Raw genomic sequence first — 18,304 nt, 5'->3', positions numbered from 1 at the left:
GTGTAGTGGATCTGCAGAAAGAGGTTAAAGTTGACATCTTGCTCTCTCACAATCGCTGTTCCATTTCAAGTCCAAAATGCTGGAGTGCAGAGGCAAAACAAGCAGCATTGTGGCACTGTCCTATTACTTATGAACTGCACTGTATATGTACTCCCAAAACATGGCTGCATGCTAGAGCGCTACATTTTCCTGGCACTGAATCATTTGATCTTTCACTGACATCTTGCAAGCATACAGAGTTCGGATTTATTTTTCGTTCTCCTTCCAATCCCTTCAGCCGTTTCAGGTCAACAAGCTTATCTAACCCTGGCAATGTGCTGCACATTCTTATTTCATTGAAAGGCAAAAAACTTTGCATCTCTCATTTCAGTAACACCAGGGAGGCGCCCTGATACACACCTCCCGAAGCGACGGGCCGCTGTGTCCGACTGCGATCAGGAGATCAGTGTGACCGCTCTGGCTGGTCTGCATAACAAATGTTCCGACCCAGACAAATCTGCATCCATCAGAGCCTCCACATCTCCTCCAATTTCCAACGTGATGTTCAGCACTGCTTACCAACAGGAAGCACTGGACCAATCAAGACAAGCCTGTTGTCTCCTGTGGGGCAATTGTGAAGCCAAAATCAACATCTTTGCGGTTGCACTTTCCATATCCCTCTTCAAAGGAGAAAGAAACGACTTCAGAGAATGGAGAATGCACAGGCTTATTATAGTTCTCTCTGGACTGCTTTGATATTTGGGTAATCTGAGGATTACTTCAATATTGTGTTGTAGTAATTGAATTTGTACTACATTGTAGGATCTAACTCATGTAGTCTAAAATAAACAGGCTTCATATTGGATAATGCTATGCTAAGGCCGGGACGTTGGATTCACATGCTGCTCTACAGCAGATGTAACCCGCATCACCTCACTGTCTTATTACGATTTCAATTACAAAGGATTAGCGGGCGTTCTTACAGTCAGTGCGCAATGCACGCCGTCAGCATGATTACAGACGAGGAATGCGTGAAGGAGCATCGCACTGACACAGTCACACGAATGAGCACAGTAACAAGAACAGTGCTGGATGATATTGATAAAATTCAACATCGCAGCATTTCACAGTATTCAATATCACAGCGTCAGAGGATACTTACGTTTGCATTACTAAAGTGAATGAATCCATGCTTCTTGAGTACTGCTAGTCTGTGCTAGAAGTATGCACCGATATGGGAATTGTGGGCCAATGCCAATACATAAACATTTATAAAATGTAGAAGCTTGTACTAAGATGCTACCAAAGTATCACCTTTGTTCCATCATTTAAACTGTTCTTTACATTGTGTCACGATTTAATGATGACTGAACCCATAGAAATGGTCTGAAATTAGAATGAATCGAATTACATAGACTTACATACATACTTTACCTCCTCCTGACCATAAGAGACTTTTTTTTTGGATGGGGATTTAGCAAAGTAACGCTCAATATCACCTGAACATTCTGCCCTTCCACACTGCAATGAATACATCATCAAACATCAGTTTTGATGCTATAACCTTTTGTTAAGCATCTGTCTGCCTACACTGATATAATTCCAAGATTATTGTGCATCCTTAAAAGAATGTCTTGTAAAACTGATATAGGAATGTTTTAATTGGACTCATTCATTCTCTATTAAAATGACCAATTTGTTTTCTATTAAAAACACACCAAAGGAAATCTTACACAACACTGTGAACAGACACTTAAAAGTGAAAGCATGCCTAAAAATAGGTTGAATAATCATAATCATATGATTATAATCATAAACAGTCTCATAATGACCGAAATTAGATATATGGACTAGGTTTATGATTATTTTTCTTGCCAAGATATTTTTTTGCAATGCTGTTCCTTCAAAGCAAACTAAGTCATATAAATAAAATTTCCGCTGACAATGAACAAAACATTCAGAGTGGTTTGATGTGAAATCACAGAGAAACTTACCCATCCGGATTCCTTTACAGTGCTGTTGATAGGAACCAGGGGTTGTGAAGTCTGCAACACACATTATTTACTAGTTATTTACCTGTGCACCTTCATATGTCTTCTGAACTTGTAATGTTGATAATTGTAAAATAGTGGTAAAAATAAATAAATAAGGTTTTTTGAGTACTATTTTGCCTTCTAATGCCATGAATGGGTTTAAAAAATGTGTCTTAGGCCACAACCTTATCTCAAAACCAACAAACTATCATAAAACAACATTTTAGGCTTTGGGCAACGTATTCATAATGACTCTGTATAATATCTTTCTGTGAGGGAGCTTGAAATGCTTTGGACTTCTGGTTCCTTTCACCACCACTGTGAACAAATCTGAGTAAGCTTCTCTAGAATCAACCATCAAACCATTCTGAGTGTCCTTGTTTAGATCTTAACCATTTTGTTATGCAGAAATGTTGAATTTTGAAAAACCAGTGGAATTCACCTTTAACTATTTGTCATTTACCAAAAAATCAGTACATTTGTGTGACACCAATACGTGGTATTTCAACCAGCACTAGTGCCGAGACATCAGTAAAGCTTCCAGGCTGAGTCTTTAGGGAAGGCTCTAGTCTAACCACTCATAATGACCCTCATTATGACCCTAACATTTCATTCTGAAACTATAAAAGAGCCTTAGGCTTTTGTTCTCTCTTGTGCTGTCAGAACACACTATGGACTGTGCAGCCACATTCACCTTAGGCCAAAATATGCCAGCTCACAAACAACACAGCCCTTGACTCAGAACAACCTGAATCACATCATTAGCTCAGAGGACATATGAGATGCATGCCCACACATAATAAGCTATATGACAGCAGTGTTAGTGCTCAGAAAGCCCTTGAGTAGCGTATTAGAGATGGATTTGTTTGCATATGTAAAGAGAGGCTGTGTGGTCTTAACATAAGACAAGCAGCCTGGCGAAGGCATTCTTGTTTAGCTTGGTAAAGTACACACTTCACATGGTGGCTTGCCTGTTTATGCATATAATCTCCTGCCTCCACCTTTGCAGCCCACACTCTCTTGGGCACTGAGGAGGTAGATGCTGGGTGATTAATGTGACTTAGTTACATCTGAGAGTAAACACATTAAGACAAAGTAACTGTGCGCCTAAGGGTCCTCTGGGTGTCCACTGTGCAAACAGTGCGAACTAATTAGAGCTTTTCACACATGCTGTTTGGATTGCACTCCTATAACCTGTCAGGCCAGAGCTGCACGATACCACAGGGAGAAGAACAGCAGAATAACAGAGGCTCAACCAAGGCGATATATTAACAACATCCAACGAGCAAGAATATGTAGGCTAATACAGCAGGCCAGGCCACACACGCGCGCACATACAGCCTATCCATCAAGTCTGCCTCCACAGGGGCACCTGAAGTCACCTACATATTAACTAGGACTCTGTTAGATTGCAACCAAATCCAATCATTTTCCACCACTCATCTCTCAAACATATTCTCCGCTGCTAATGTTGTAAAATCGGCCTTAGATCTGCCATGCAGGACCAAATGGCTCCCCGAATCCGTGATGTCGGAATATTAATGTTTTGATTAGTCACCAGGGGAACAAAATGTTCCAGACAAGGTAGTCATTTTTGCCACAATGACTGGAAATGAGAAATGATAAGAACTAGGCCAAATGCAGAAGTCGTGTTCAAGTATTTCACATTCAAATGCAGTCATGGAAATGGGAGCTGGGACATAAAGGAGAGGTCACATTAAGCTCAAAGCGAGGAGGTGATGCTAACTACCTCTGCACATTCTCACTCATTTATATAAGAAGATTGAGATGTCTCTCACGCAGTCATGAGAGATATCTCATTATGCATGTTGATGTTTCTCCAGCTGTGGAGTCAGCAATCTGTGATGCCTCATATCGACAAACACAGAATGAGACTAATTAAGAACATATACATACATACTTTCCGCCCAATGACAGCTGGGATAGGCTCCAGCACCCCACCGCGACCCAGAAGGATAAGCGGTTTAGATGATGTATGTATGTATGTACATACATACTGCTGCTGTCATATGAAAACCTTGTTTTTATTTTTTGATTCTTATCTGTTTTTTTACACTATTCAAAAAAGCCAGCTACCCTTGTCAGAATGTTTCATGATGAATGATCCACCAGAAATGATCCAGAATGGCCTGAAATAAACTCTTAGAAGAGTTAGAACTTTTTTTTATTCTTGTGTCAACATTTCGGGAATATGAGGTTAGGCAGTGGTGATACACCGTTCTGGTCAAATTACAGTTTTATTGTTTTTTTAAAAGGATTTTTCTTAGGGAAAAAACTTAAATGTGTCTTTTTGGGCACAATTCATTTGCAGAGTTTAACACATTTGGGACAAAAAAAAAAAAAGAAAACAATATTTAATGCGCCAAAGCTTTTGCAGAGGCCACATTTTATGTTTTATTGTTTTACTACGTTAAATTCAGCAAATACACTGTAATTGTGTGTGAAAATGTGCAGATGTGTTTATAGATGTGTTAACTAACTTTTTTACTTCAAAAATCAACAGAACATAATTTGACATAGTGACTGTTTAATAGCATTTAAATCACAGTTCTAAAGTTTGAGATCACTGTTTCCAAGACAATAGCCTAAGTTATTATGATGCTACTGCTCTATAACTACAAAGATTTCAACTAATTAGTAGGAAGGTGTGAACAGTGAGCTGTAAATGGTTTCATAATGAGTGAGAAAGCTGTAAAACTCAATCTCAAGACTGCCTTGGATTTGAAATGTGGTGATCTCAGGCAGGTACTACATTATTCATCAGTGACTTTTTGTTGTTCCCAAGAAAGTTTAAATTTTGACCTTTTGAAACTCCTTCCGATGTCAGTATTAGCTGTAATAGCTTACAGTGTTTCAGTCTCCAGTGTATTAACTACACTTTCAGAAAAAAAGGTACTGAACTGTCACTGGGGTTGTACCCTCAAGGGCCTTTTTATCTGCTGACTTGTAAGTGAAATAAGGTAATAACACATACTTGGCCATGAAACAACTAAGCAGCCAACTTTCCAATTATTTTAGAGCCTCTAAAAATGGAGGGCTATGTATGAAAATGTCTGCACTTTGAGCTCATATTAATTATTTAATTTCCACTCCAACATGCTGTGGTAGACAGCTAAAATAACAATGACATTCAAATATTCACTGACCTGACTGTAAATGCAATTATTAATATGATTCCAAACTTTTGTATGCTAGTGTATGTAATACCACAAAGCCTAAAATAAAGCTGAAGCCATGTTCAGTATGTTCTACCTTTTAGACAATTCTACAGACTAACATCATTAGAGTTACTGTATATGTAATTGCACTGGAATATTAATCCTCTTTCAGTCAGCAACCTTTTTTTGTTTCAGCTGAAGCTGGCCCAAAATGAGAATTTTTTTCAGAGTTCATATGTGTCCAGCTCACGTTTGATTCCACCGAAGTGTGAGCAGTGCTAAGATAAACCATGATGCCACACCTCAGAAACCTCCTCAAAATGATACAGCTCAAAGGCCTGACATCTTCTAGCCGTTAGTAGTGAAACTAAATCAAACAAGATGCCAGAAGTGCAGTAGAGTAGCGCTGAGCTGACACTGCTCTAAACCCTGTGGGGTGGTGAGCTCAGAGGGCCCTGAGCTGCTGCATTAATAATGACCATGGGTCCTACTGATTGGCTCTCGGTTCCATCAGACAGCTGAAGCACGCAGTGTCTCAATAGCTCTACAGCTGTGATTGATTTCCCGCCCATTATTAATAGATAAGGGTTAAGACTTTGATATGGCCTCTTGCTTCGTGCGCACAAATAACACAGAAACATCCACCCTACACAATGCACCACAATGTAGAAATAGCACCAATATGCACACCTTTAAGCACATACATTTCAGCCTACTCAACAATTATGTACAGACTACATAGAAGCCAAACAGCTGCAATCCAATGATCAATAAATGCTAATGTTGTGGAGAAGGGACGATTTAATTGAACCACACAATGTGAGATGAATGAAATCAACCACCTCCAAAAGAAAACCCATATAGTACATCAGACTCCATTTCCTTCCATTTCAGACAGGTCTCGGCGGTACACACTCTTCAGGATTCAAGGTTGCTAACAGCGCTAGCCCTAGAGCTCAAATCAATAAGCCAAGTTTACCTCTTTCAGGTTCCCCACCTACCTGCCGTGGAGGCTAACCTTGAGTTGTCTCAAAACACAGAGAAAAGAGATGCTTCACACCCTGTACTTTCTCTCCAGCTTATGAAAGTTCCCACTCAAAATACACTGCCAACTCCAAAGTCCCAAGGAACTGTAGATTTAATGAACATAAGGAGTGATGTGTGACAGATTGGTATTTCTGTGTAGAGCAAGCCATTATTCCTTTTTCCTTTTGTTTTTTTTTACTTGTGTCAGACTAAAATGTAATTTAGCAATCTCAGGGATATCTAGCGCATCACGAGAGACTACCCAGCATGTTTTACTGATCATGAGTGAACAGTTTTAGATGGAAAAAATACACAGTGAGGTGAAAATGCTTCTATTTTGGGGTCTTTCTAATTTAATACATTTTTCATTATCATCAGCATAATCTGAGGGAAAAAGAGGATATTCAAATGTTTGAATGAATTTCAGAATTCGGTATGTTTCTCTCTTGCTTTAATGAGAGTGTGCACCTCAGCTGGTATGGACTCCAAAAGTTTGTGCAAAAGCCTCTGATGAGTAGAACAAAAAATGCACCTGAGAGTCGTCTGAGCATGTGTCTCAATGCAAAGAGTAAGACTAAACACAACAAAATTGAGCACATAGCCTTGCAGTCTCGATAGACAAACACTGGCAGTAGGATGGGTCGTACTCATGATCTCAGTGACTTTAAACATAGCACTGTCATAGGACGCCACTTCTGCCACAAGTTTGTGAAATTTCTGCCCTGCCAGATCTGCCCCTGTCAACTGTAAGTGCTATTATTGTAAAATGAAAGTAAAATGAAGGGAAATCTTAATGCTTCAGCATACCATACAGTTTGGACAATTTCATGCTTCCAACTTTGTGGGAACAGTTTGGAGAAGGCCCTTTTCTGTTCCAGCATGACTGAGACCCAGTGCACATATATATATGACCTTTATGCATAAAGCCCTTAACATGGTCAATTTCACAAATTTCTTAGCCTCAATAAAATCATTTTAGGTGCTTGAAGTTAACATGAAATCAAAATGGATGTTTTAGTTCATGTCCTTGTTAGTTAATTGTTTAGATTGGTTGTAAAATAATAACTTGAGTTATTTCAATTCTTTTACACTGAAACATGTTCATGTTAACATAGAAGAGAAAGTTCAAATATCTGGCAGAATTTGCACTGATTTCTAAACTTTTCTGCCCCACTGTGAGGGTGAGGTCAGCTGATAGTGGAGAAACTTGCACACTGGCATGAGAGAAAAGCAAGAGCACAGTGGATGCTAGCAGGGTTAACTTGCTAACTGGCACTTCATCTCATCTATGTCTTTATATTATTAAAAAAAAGGTTGCAACGAACCTTAACTTCAAAAAAGTTGGGACAGTATGGCAAATTCTACTAAAAACAGAAAGAATTAAGTAAATTGTGTTTGACTTCTATTAAATTGAACATGTTTGATGTTTTACCTTTAAAAAGTTTTTTTTTTGTAAATACACACTCATTCTAAATTTTACTGTGGCAACAATCTGGTCCTTCTCTTCTTTGGCTAAGAGAACACAACATCCATTTCCATAAACTATCTGAAAGGTTGACTTAAACAGCTGGATTATTCACTGATTCATTTTTGACAAAGCTGCAAGCCTCAACCCATTCATGCTCAAAAAGCTTTGGATGCTTATTTTATACTCAAGCACGACTGCATCACCTGTTTAAGAGGTTTTTTTTAACATTTCACAACATTCTTAACCTTAAACTGCGCCTCTCCCAGCCTTTTAGGAATGTGTTGCAGACATTAATTTTAGAATGAGTGTATATTTACAAAAAACAATTAATTTGATAAGGTAAAACATCAAAAATTTTGTCCTTCACTCTTAAAAAAGATGGTTCTTCAAGGGTTCTTTAGTAAAAGGAAATGGTTCTATTTAGAACCAAGGGTTTCATGCTTAACTAGCTCTTTGTGTGGTAACTGTTCTTCAGATTGATGGAGAATGTGTTGTATGCGGTTCTATATTGCACCAAAAAGGGTTCTTCTATTGTCACAATGTCAAGTTTATAACAAAATAGAACCCTATATAGAACAATTTTCAAAAACGTTTTATATAGAAGCTTATGCAAGCACATTTCACCATCTATCATGCAAAGAACCATTTAAGCATGAAATGATTTTATATAGAATTTATGGTTCTAAATAGAACCATTCCCTTTACTAAAGAACCCTTAAAGAACCACCTTTTTCAAAGAGTGTTGTACTGTTTTCGTTTAGATAAAGTGGATTTACAAATCACTGCTTTCTTTTTCTACTTGCTTTTTTACATACTGTCTCAACTTTTTTGGAGTTGAGGTTTGTAAGAACAATATTTACAACTAAAGCAAATTTTAAACTTTTCATTATTCAATATAGTAATGAAAATAGAAGGAATGGGGGATTGCTGAAATATCCTTGACTCAGATATTCAGTCAAATGGGATAATAGTGTGTTTTGCACTGTGTGCAGTATCTGAGCTTATTTGTGGCATTACAGTTTAAAGGTTATGACAAAACTAAAATATTAAGAATTTCAACTAATATATTGCCCAGTACGACTTACCAGTCAATCAAATATGTCTCAAACTAACAGTCCTGCACCAGTGAGTAAAAAGCACTAAACTGAAACTAATCTCTGTTTCAAAATAGCTCTCCAGGAACAGAGTTGGAAGCCCCTGGACATTTGTATGCCCCATCACCCCTCTGCACCTGTAATCCAGAGCAAACAGTTCCTGGAAGTATTTTTCCAGGAACAGAAAAATGCATTGGATCCAAGAAATAAAACCATGCAGCTCAGTAGGCAACTGAATTAGCTTTTTACCTCAACTAATCCCAAACTGAACTACATTCTTATGTCATCAAAAAGGCATTTTCAGTTCTGAACCCGTAAGGTAAAGAAGAACAGTAAATCTGTAGCTTTACTTTTCTCTTTTATGGTTTAACACCCCCCCTCACTCCCAAACGTGCCAAAGCTCATTCAATTCACACAATTTTATATGGTACTTTATCGCTCTCCAAGGCATAAGCAGAAGAAGTATATACATTCATAGAGTAAATCAATCTCCAAATTCGTCATGCCCTTTTGAGTCTTCATGAATTCAATACAGCAAACAGTCTATTATGTACATAATTCATGAGATCTCTCCAATTACAGCTGAATGAGAGTGAGGGAGAAGAAAAGACATATCGAAGTGGAATGAAAAAAGATGCACAGTCAAGATAAGGGGGGGAAATTCAGGGCTTAGCTGTAGAAAAGGCTGTGTACACATGCATATTTGCAGTTTTTTGACTTTCTCCATCTGGATTCACTCTGTCAGCCCCAATGAGCTCACGCCTGCGTGTATTACACTGAGTCAACGCACACTATCTCCAGAAAACAGCCCAGAGAACGCCGAGAGAACACTTAAGCCTAACATTTACAATCACCTTAGAGTTAACCCAGCCACAGGGATTGGGCCCAATCCACTAAAACACCAACAGACTCTCTTCAAAGACTAACACAGCACATATCGTATAACTACACTCAGGCAAAGCTCTTCTGGCCCAGGGCTAAAAGAGGCAGCAAGGCAGAGGAGAGAAATCATCCAGATCCTGGCAGATGGAAGATTCACTATGTGACTGGACATTTTTGAGTGAGGAATCTGAAGCTAAAGTTGAGTTTCTTGGCATGTGCCTTCAAGATGTCCTGAAATGAAGCCAAGGATGAGAACGAGTCAGATTCCCTCCCTGCTGGCCCAAGAGCATTGTTTGAGGAACCGCAGCTGAGATGCGGCACTTGTCACGTGATTGAACAGCAAGAACAAAATTTTCACAGCATAGGCCCTGTTTACAGAACACAACCCAGAGCGCACAGACTACAACGCAAGATGTCACAGACAGTTAATCATAAGCCGTCTTAAAGGTTTGCGGGATTTGCCATTATAAACATCAAATACTATTTTCCACAAGTTTATAGGTTGAATTAGCGAATTCAGATACTTTAAGGTGTGGCCACTGCTGACACAGGTGTCCAGCTTGTATAATCTCCAGAAAAGCATTGGAACTGTGTTCTCTGGTGTGATATAACACCATCCAATACCTTTGGGATGAGTTGGAGTGATGTTTGTGATCCAGAACTAATCATCCAACAGCGGTTCATGACCTGACTAATGCTCTCATGGCCAAATACAATCAGATATTTACAGCCTTCTCACAAGAGTAGAGGGTGTTACTGCTGCAAAAGGGGGAACAAACTTCCTATCAACTTTGGATGAACAGGTGCCTGTAAACTGTGAGAGAGTATCTACAATAGGAATGATACAGAATTTCTGAACATTTAAGTAGCTATGAAAAAAAAAAAAAGAATAGTAAATTAGGATGTTTGATGTGAAAATTAGCTTCCTTCTAAGGTTATACATGCTCATATTGAGGAACCATGAGATGTCTGAACGCTATGCTTCACCAGAGGGCAGTGTAGAGTGTGTAGAGTAGAGGTCCTGAGCTGTGTAGTTCAAAGTAGGAAGCACAGAAAGACTGCTGCAGTCATCTAAAGGCCACCACACACCTGATTACAGACACCAGGGTTACAGCAAAGTACCAATAAACAAGAAGCTGAAGTTCACCTTACACTCTATTCATTTACTCTTAATTTATTGGGGGGTGGGGATGTTCACTAGCATTTGGTGAGTTTGGTATCAGCTCACAAACTCTGCCTCTGAGCTAAAAGGTATGAAGTACGATGTGAGTAGGCCAGTCATGCTAGCTGAGGTTAAAACAGCATTAGCATTTGTCTGTGTTAAAGACTTTAGACTGGCTGTCTTACTTGGTGTAAATTTCAAACCGTATGATAGAGTACCAAAAAATAATTAAAACAAAGAAATTTAACAGCTCATCAAAATTTTAAACTATCACCAACATGCCCCTCGGCCCCTTTTGAAGGTCTTCTTTCATTAAACCATTGTCGATGATCATTACGCATCTTGGTATGTCATATTTATCCTTGAATTCTTTTAAATAATTAAAGATTTTTCACAAACACATGCTATTTTGTGATCTTTTGTTTTGTATTTTTCTGAGCCAAACCAGATTATGGAATAAATAAGCAGAGCTCTGTAGAATCAAGACATGAACGCACAAAATATTGAAAAGTGAATCTTGATCTCAGTACCAAAAATCGTATCAAATCTGAAAAAGTGTATCATTACACCCCTGGGAGTCACTGGCAGAAACTGCAATCTAGTCAACATTCTCATTTAACTTGTGTGTATACAGTAGCCAAGCTGCCAGACTCAAAGGGCTGTATCAGTGAGCAGGGCATTAAGGGCATCGAACCGAGCAATGAACGACACAAATAAAGAATGGTTTTGGACAGAAAAGAAACAAAACATCAAATTGCTTCACATTGCTCATACGGCTGTATGCACTGCTGCAGGTAGGCTATTTAGTTAAGAACTGTCTCACATTCCAAATGCATAACACAGCTAGATATCTCTGATCATCTAAAAGTAGAGATAATGGTAGCCCTCTGCTCACAGATTAGAGCTTTACCTTATCTGTAAGGTGGGCTACAGAAGGAGTAAAACATGCCTGACTTTCCACAAGTCAGTCTGAGAGGCACTGAACACTGAACATAATGACACAACGCTCTCAGCCAAAATAATTCATCAAAACTGAGTGAACGTGTCTGATTCTAAAAGCAACAGAGAAAAAGAGCAGCAGTTGCTCACTTGCATAAATGTGGTAAACAAATAAGCTTACACATTCAAAACCAGGGGCCTGAACTAAACCGAACAAACAAGCCAGACTCATAACTTATGACAATGCAGCCTGTTCAGTTTCATTTATAAGCTGAAAGACCAGGTACACAGGTATGGCATCAGAATCTCGCTACATATACCACAGGACGTGCCATCACTGACACTAGCTAATCCCGATAGCTAGGATTAATAGCTTCCCAATTGTAAAACTAATACCTGAGAGCTCCCCGAGGTCTCTAATAATATCAAAATGAAATTTAAGGGTCTCTGTCAATGTGAACAACTTATACTACTCTTTATGGAAGCAGTGAAAGCCTCACCAAGAAACCTTATACAGAAAAGTATTAAGTAAATATATCCCATTTGTGTGGTTATTAGAAATGCCCAAGTAATCCTGCCTGCTCTACATTCAAACTGGTCTTGCTACACCCCCTAGTGGCAGCCTGTTCACATCAAATAAGATTATTATTGCAGAGGTTTCAAGTCCAGTCCTGGGGACCCAGTGTCCTGCACAGGTATCCTCTGCTTCAAAACACCCTGATATGACTAATTAAAATCTTGACAAATGACTGATGAGCTGGATCAGGCATTGGGGCAGGGAATAGCTGAAACTGCAGGGAAACTGAAAACACTGCTTTATGGGAGTCGAGCACATAGAATACATTGAGCTACATCTTAATGTTTATTTGCAATTCTTATGCCACCACAAACCACAACTACTGGTAGACTGTAGTAGTATAAAGTGTTTATTTTACTGTTAAAATTTAATCAAGTAAACTTATTTATCAGCAGAAAAACATGGAAATCATTGTGATAGCACTTAAGTTAAGAGCACTTAACTCAGTTATGCTGTATCTAATGCTACATCATGAATAAATTCAAAGGCAGATTCAACTGTTAGCTGAAATTGTTATATCATACCCACTTTTAACAGCCTCAGCTTACTCTAGCTTGTTAGGTAACCAGACAGTGTCTGATGTGTTAAGTCTGCATCTCAGACATTTAACTACAGAAAAAATTGCAAACCACATTTAAGGATACATTGTAATGTGTGCTTAGTCATAAAGCTGCCTTGTGGGTCACAAAGTTGAGACAGTGCTTTACACTCTTGGGGTGGGGGCAGGTGGCAGTGCTATGACCAGGGATCAAGGTTCTGCCCATCATTCAAAGTAAGCCAACATCCTCCCAGTATCAAACAGATTCTAGACTGGTATCTATGCTGTCATAGTTGCCATCTTCAGCCATTTAATGATCAGAAGTCTTAATATGTCAGCACACACACACACCAAGTCTGCATTTATTTGCTTGCTTTATTTTCCATATGTGACAACTATAATCACAATGAAAGGGCCTACTGAAATGCTAGTCGGAACACGGCCCATTGAGAATAAGCGAACAAAATTTAATTTACATTTCTTTTTACAGGAACTTCAAGTGCAGTTTAATTTCACCCAGAGCAGGGCAAGGCAAATCACAGGACTTCTGCTGGTTTGGCACCAATTTGATCCAAAGGGTACCTTCTGCGGCAGCTGCATTAGGCCAGTGCAGGGAAATCCTCTGGGTCATCTGGGTTTGGAGCCTGAGGGAATAAAAGCCTCACTCAGCTATGGTGCAATGCACCAACTCTCAGCTTAATGACCATTTTACAAAGTTCTGTTGAATGTTCAGACACCTTTCACATCCAGCTGTATAAAACTCATGCACTGTTAATTTATCAAACGTGATGTTGCAGCTGAAGTGCCACATTTGCCTCCTCACTGAGCTTATAATCAATTCACAAGAACTGGAGCAAGTCTTTTGCACTGCTGTGTTATCCATCTAACAGACTCTTTTCAGTGCTGGACAGACCACATTTCAGTCAAGGCAAGCCAAGCTGGTCTTGCCATTTGACTACACCTAAATAAAGTTTACAGATTGCCAAACAGAACTCGGATAACTGCTGACAAAGTTCCACAACAGTCATCACAAATAGTTTTGCTGCCAAGTGTGTAGAAGATGCCAGTTTTTGGGACATATCTAGACACCTCCAAGCAGCAGACAAGTGATGGTAAAAATAGACACTAACCAGTTCAACTTACCAGTTTAAACACTCAATTTGCCATTCATAGGGAATCAGTTCAAGCCATTAAGTGCAATTCATTAATAAAAACTGCATAAATTAATTAGGGAGTCCATGACTCAGCAATGTACACTAGCCAAATTATGTTCAGGTCTATATTCAAGCAAGCTTACCGCTTCAGCATATTTCTCAGGTGATCTTTGGGGAGCAGCTGCCCCACGGCCACGACCCCCTCGTCCACCTCTTCCCCCTCGAGAGGGCCGGGCCAGACTACCAAAGTTTATCTCCAGCTGAAAGGTGATGTCATTTGCAGGACGCCGAAAGACTACATCATCCTCACTGATGCCATCTGCATGCTCCTAAAATAAAAATGGAATCAGTCTTCACAACATATTGCAAACACTTGCCAAGAATACTAATTTGCTTACATCATTATGATGGCCTATTAGGAAAATGATGCAACTTGCCTCAATATGTTTGGACTTGTGTATCACCACAGCTTTGGAGGGCAACTTGGTGTCTGCCTTTCGGATGTTAAACTCTGTCTTGGGTCTGCTTTGCTCCTGCATAGTCTTCCATTCATCCAGAGACATCTCTATGGCAACCTCAATCACTTCTTCATTCTCAAGAGGCCTGCAGGAACAGAGTTTCTCATCTTCTGGCAAGATACCCATTTACACCTTAATGCAAGTTTTAGCCAATTTGACGGTCATCTTAAAATTTCACAGAAATGTCAGACTTACTGGTTTTCTCCATCATTCTCTGCAGTATCTGGTGCTTCCTCACTTTCAACAATCTCCTCATTGGGTAGTGCATCAGCCACTGCACTGTTAGATCAAATGAAAAATGAGGGCTGTGTCAAGATAAACTGCCTTATACAAAGTATACATGAGTAAACATTACTGTAAATCAGCCCTTTGCAAAACAAGAATCTTACCTTACATGATCCCTCATTGACCCCCAGTTACGAGGTCCACTGCCTCCCCTCTTCTCTTCAGGACGAACACTCCTGCTTGAAAGTCAACTCAATTCAGATAATTCAAATATTAAGATGACAAAGCTAGATAGGCAGAAGGGCCTAAGTAAGCAATGGTATTTAGTCGACATCAATATTAGAATTAACAGAGCTTCCAGGACTTACCACCAAGTGAGCTGCAATAAGAGACCTTAATTCTACATTTAGCGCTAGAGAAACAGAACTCTACTGGAAAATGGTGTTTTTCTTACGCTCGGTCACTACCACTGTGGCGCTCAAACTCCCTCTTTCCCCTTGGATCAAAGCCGTCACTGGACCTGGAATATCCAGCACCTCGTGCCCCACGCCCCCTTCCACCTCCTCTTCCTCGTCCAGCTCGGTCAAAAAGCTCTATAGGCCTATGAAGGGGTTCATATCAGTCATCAAAGAGTATGGCAACAACCAACAAGATTACTGTAAAAAATTAAAATCTGACCAAAGCAGTGGTCACCAATCACCCGGTCATGGGGATCTACCTTCCCCAGAGTCCAGCTCCATCTGCCACTCTTGCTCCAGCTAATTAACTTCTGAATTTCTTGCATTAGTATTATGCAAGGGAGAGGCAGCACAATAGATGTTAGAACTAAACTCTGCAGGCCAGATCTCCAGGGAGAGGGTTGGTGAACACTGAACATTTGTCCAACATACTCTGCATAGTTCAACTAGGCCCTGCTTTAAAAAAAAAGGTGAGGCGTGAAAGCATTAAATATCACAATTAACCTAAATTTACAGTTTCTCTAATGTTGTTCACAGTTCATCAGCAAAAAAGTGTTTCCTGTCTCGCGTGCTTCTTTAGTTCTACAACAGAGCTACAAGATCACTAAAATTAGACAGGCAAGAGGAAGTTTTTCGACCTAGACTTCCATTACTGTAGATGCAGGTGCAAAACTACAGAAGCGAATGTCAAACATGCCTTGGCTGACTGATCATGTAAGGATAAAATTGTGCATTTGATTTTTTTTTAAAGGAAACATTCCTTTAAACCCAGCAGTTTGTGCTGCCAATATAGAGCCAGGTCCCACTCACTATTTGTAGCTCTGAGGAAACTTCATCTAATGTGTAAACAGCAAACATTTTTCTTACCACATTACAGGGTTCGCATGCATGTGGGAGGAAGGAAACAGTTGACCATTAAGCACACATTCATATCCAAAATGCTTACCTCTCGATGGAGTACCCCAGGGAATCATCACCCTCATTGAACCTGGGTTCATTAAAGGCAACACGTCTCTCCACTCTCTCCTCAGGCGGACCACGAGCAGGACGTCTTGGGCCTGGTTAAAATCAAATAAAAAGGCAGTGGATACAAATAACTAAATGAAAGGATCTACACACAGTACTATCTACAGCACAGGTTTCCATCCTTGGCACTGGAGTGCCATCTATCCTGCATATTTGTGTTAGGTTAACCTGCTCTAACACAGCCACTTCAACTCAGGAAGGGCCTGTTAGCGTTAATTAGCCGGTTGGTTGGATCAGCTGTGTTGGGAGCAGGAAGAGACTGAAAAGTCCAGGGGCCGGAAACCACTGCTGTACAGCAGGGACATCCAATCTTACCCTCAAAGGGGAACTGTGGCTGCAGGTTTTCATGCCAACAAAGCATGAGCTCGCACAATCAGTTGTTTATAGCCTGAGCAACTGATTGATGGCTAGTTTCATATCCCACACAGTGCTTGATCATTTTCATCTCATCCATTAAATCCAAGAGTGGCTAAAGAGCGTGTCTCACTTAGTGTTTGTCACATGGGACTAACAAACAAACAAACAAACAAAAACAAAAAACATTCATCCAAAGCAAAACTAGGTTATACACTTTCAACACGTCAGCCCAATTAGAACAAGCTACGGGTTATATATGGTCCTTTTCACACTAAACGCCAGTCAGTTGAACTAATCTGACAAGAACAACTCAGGTTAGCAAGTCTAGCCAAACGGCTAAAGCAGCCTTAGCCTACCTGCTACACCCCTGTTAATATTCACACCACTGTCACCGGCTGTACGAAGAGGAACCTTCCTCTCTCTTTGGGACTCCTTCTTCCCAGTCTTCGCAGGGGGAGCGGGGGGCTTCTTTATCTCCTCTTTCTTCTTCTTTCGCTCCTGCTGCACTTGCGCCTGGTGCAGGAGGTCGAAAGGATCCGACTCATCATCCAGAAGCTTCCCGAAGCGGTTAGCCACGGCGCACCCGTACCCGTACCCAGTGTCGGGCATCTCCTCAATCAACTCCTTCATCCCAGCAGCAGCAGGCGGCTTAGAAAGACCTTAAAACCATCGAGCGGTTGTAATTAAACAGGTACAGACTGTGTGTAGCTCCAGAGAGTTAGAGAGCACCAAGAACCATCTCTGGTGAGGTTTTTCCGAGAACATGAACTTTGTCAGCGGATGAATAAGTCACTCAGGCTCATTACAGAGAACGCAACCCAAACGGCGGTAAATTTATAAGCAATTAAGTCCCGCCCCCGAATCGGCGCTTAATTCACAGAAAGAGGCTGTGATTGGCTGAACGGAACTTATTAACGCCGTCATCTACCAATCAGAGAGGGAGGCCTTTGGCTGGACCTTCAATGGTTCTTATTTATTTTCACAACTAAAGAGTACTGATACCTGCTGTTCACTTAATACAACTCAATGGGATTACTTTACTATATACTTTACTATAACACAAACTGACTTTATATATAGGTATACTATCCATCTATATATATATATATATATATATATATATAGAGGTATACTATCCATCTACTTTTAAATTAGTTTCAACATTATGTTCCTTTCATTTTACTGCATTGCAATCTTATTTAAAAACATAGCATGATCCAACTATCAGCCTATGTATTGAGAATGCAGGATGTTGGCTTATACTCAAATCAGATTGGTCCTTCACTCTTTACCCAGGCCGACCGATTAGAACCAAACTCTTTGGAAAAGAATGTAAACAAACAGTTATTAAAAAAAAGAGATGTCCATCTCCAGTCCAGTAACTTACTGTATACTGTTTCCTGTACCGTTATATACTGTATACTGCATGCGAATCACCATCACGTACCATGTGCCACACTACTGAGCAGGAATCTGTTCCTTTCATTTTACTGCATTGCAATCTTATTTATAAACACAGCATGGCCCAACTATCAGCCTATATATTGAGAAAGCAGGATGTTGGCTTATACTCAAATCATATTGGTCCGTCACTATTTACCCAGGCCGACTGATTTGTTCAGAGAAGTTACAGACACGTCTGCTGGTTATGTTACGCTGCACAGATTCTCAAAATCAAAAGTAAATTTG

General features: G+C 39.9%; 1 protein-coding gene across 2 annotated transcripts; it reads right to left on the bottom strand.

Annotated features, from left to right (window-relative positions):
- Positions 1-13,215: 13,215 nt before the first annotated feature.
- Positions 13,216-17,435, bottom strand: zgc:103482 (uncharacterized protein LOC450001 homolog). 2 transcript variants are annotated; one of them, XM_036588192.1, is made up of 8 exons: positions 16,972-17,435; positions 16,179-16,290; positions 15,229-15,375; positions 14,939-15,013; positions 14,745-14,828; positions 14,469-14,634; positions 14,175-14,360; positions 13,216-13,521 (listed from the first exon to the last, which is right to left on the bottom strand). In XM_036588192.1, exons 1-8 carry the CDS (start codon positions 17,243-17,245, stop codon positions 13,477-13,479), a joined length of 1,089 nt encoding a protein of 362 aa, XP_036444085.1. In that variant the 5' UTR covers positions 17,246-17,435; the 3' UTR covers positions 13,216-13,476. The 2 variants fall into 2 exon arrangements, with proteins under 2 accessions (XP_036444085.1, XP_036444086.1); XM_036588193.1 differs by having other exon boundaries at positions 13,219-13,521; positions 14,939-15,010.
- Positions 17,436-18,304: the final 869 nt, after the last annotated feature.

Source organism: Colossoma macropomum, unplaced genomic scaffold (assembly GCF_904425465.1).
Source record: "Colossoma macropomum unplaced genomic scaffold, Colossoma_macropomum, whole genome shotgun sequence".
NCBI classification, from domain to species: domain Eukaryota; kingdom Metazoa; phylum Chordata; class Actinopteri; order Characiformes; family Serrasalmidae; genus Colossoma; species Colossoma macropomum.
Note: the sequence above shows the minus strand (reverse complement) of the source record. Positions and strands in the feature narration are given on the sequence as shown.

Excerpts from the sequence above, each read along its gene's own strand:
- zgc:103482 (XM_036588192.1), bottom strand. The coding sequence starts at position 17,245 with ATGAAGGAGTTGATTGAGGAGATGCCCGACACTGGGTACGGGTACGGG. Across the intron at positions 15,014-15,228 it reads CACAGTGGTAGTGACCGAGC|CAGGAGTGTTCGTCCTGAAG; the intron begins GTAAGAAAAACA and ends TTGACTTTCAAG. Across the intron at positions 14,361-14,468 it reads ACAAGTCCAAACATATTGAG|GAGCATGCAGATGGCATCAG; the intron begins GCAAGTTGCATC and ends TTTTTATTTTAG.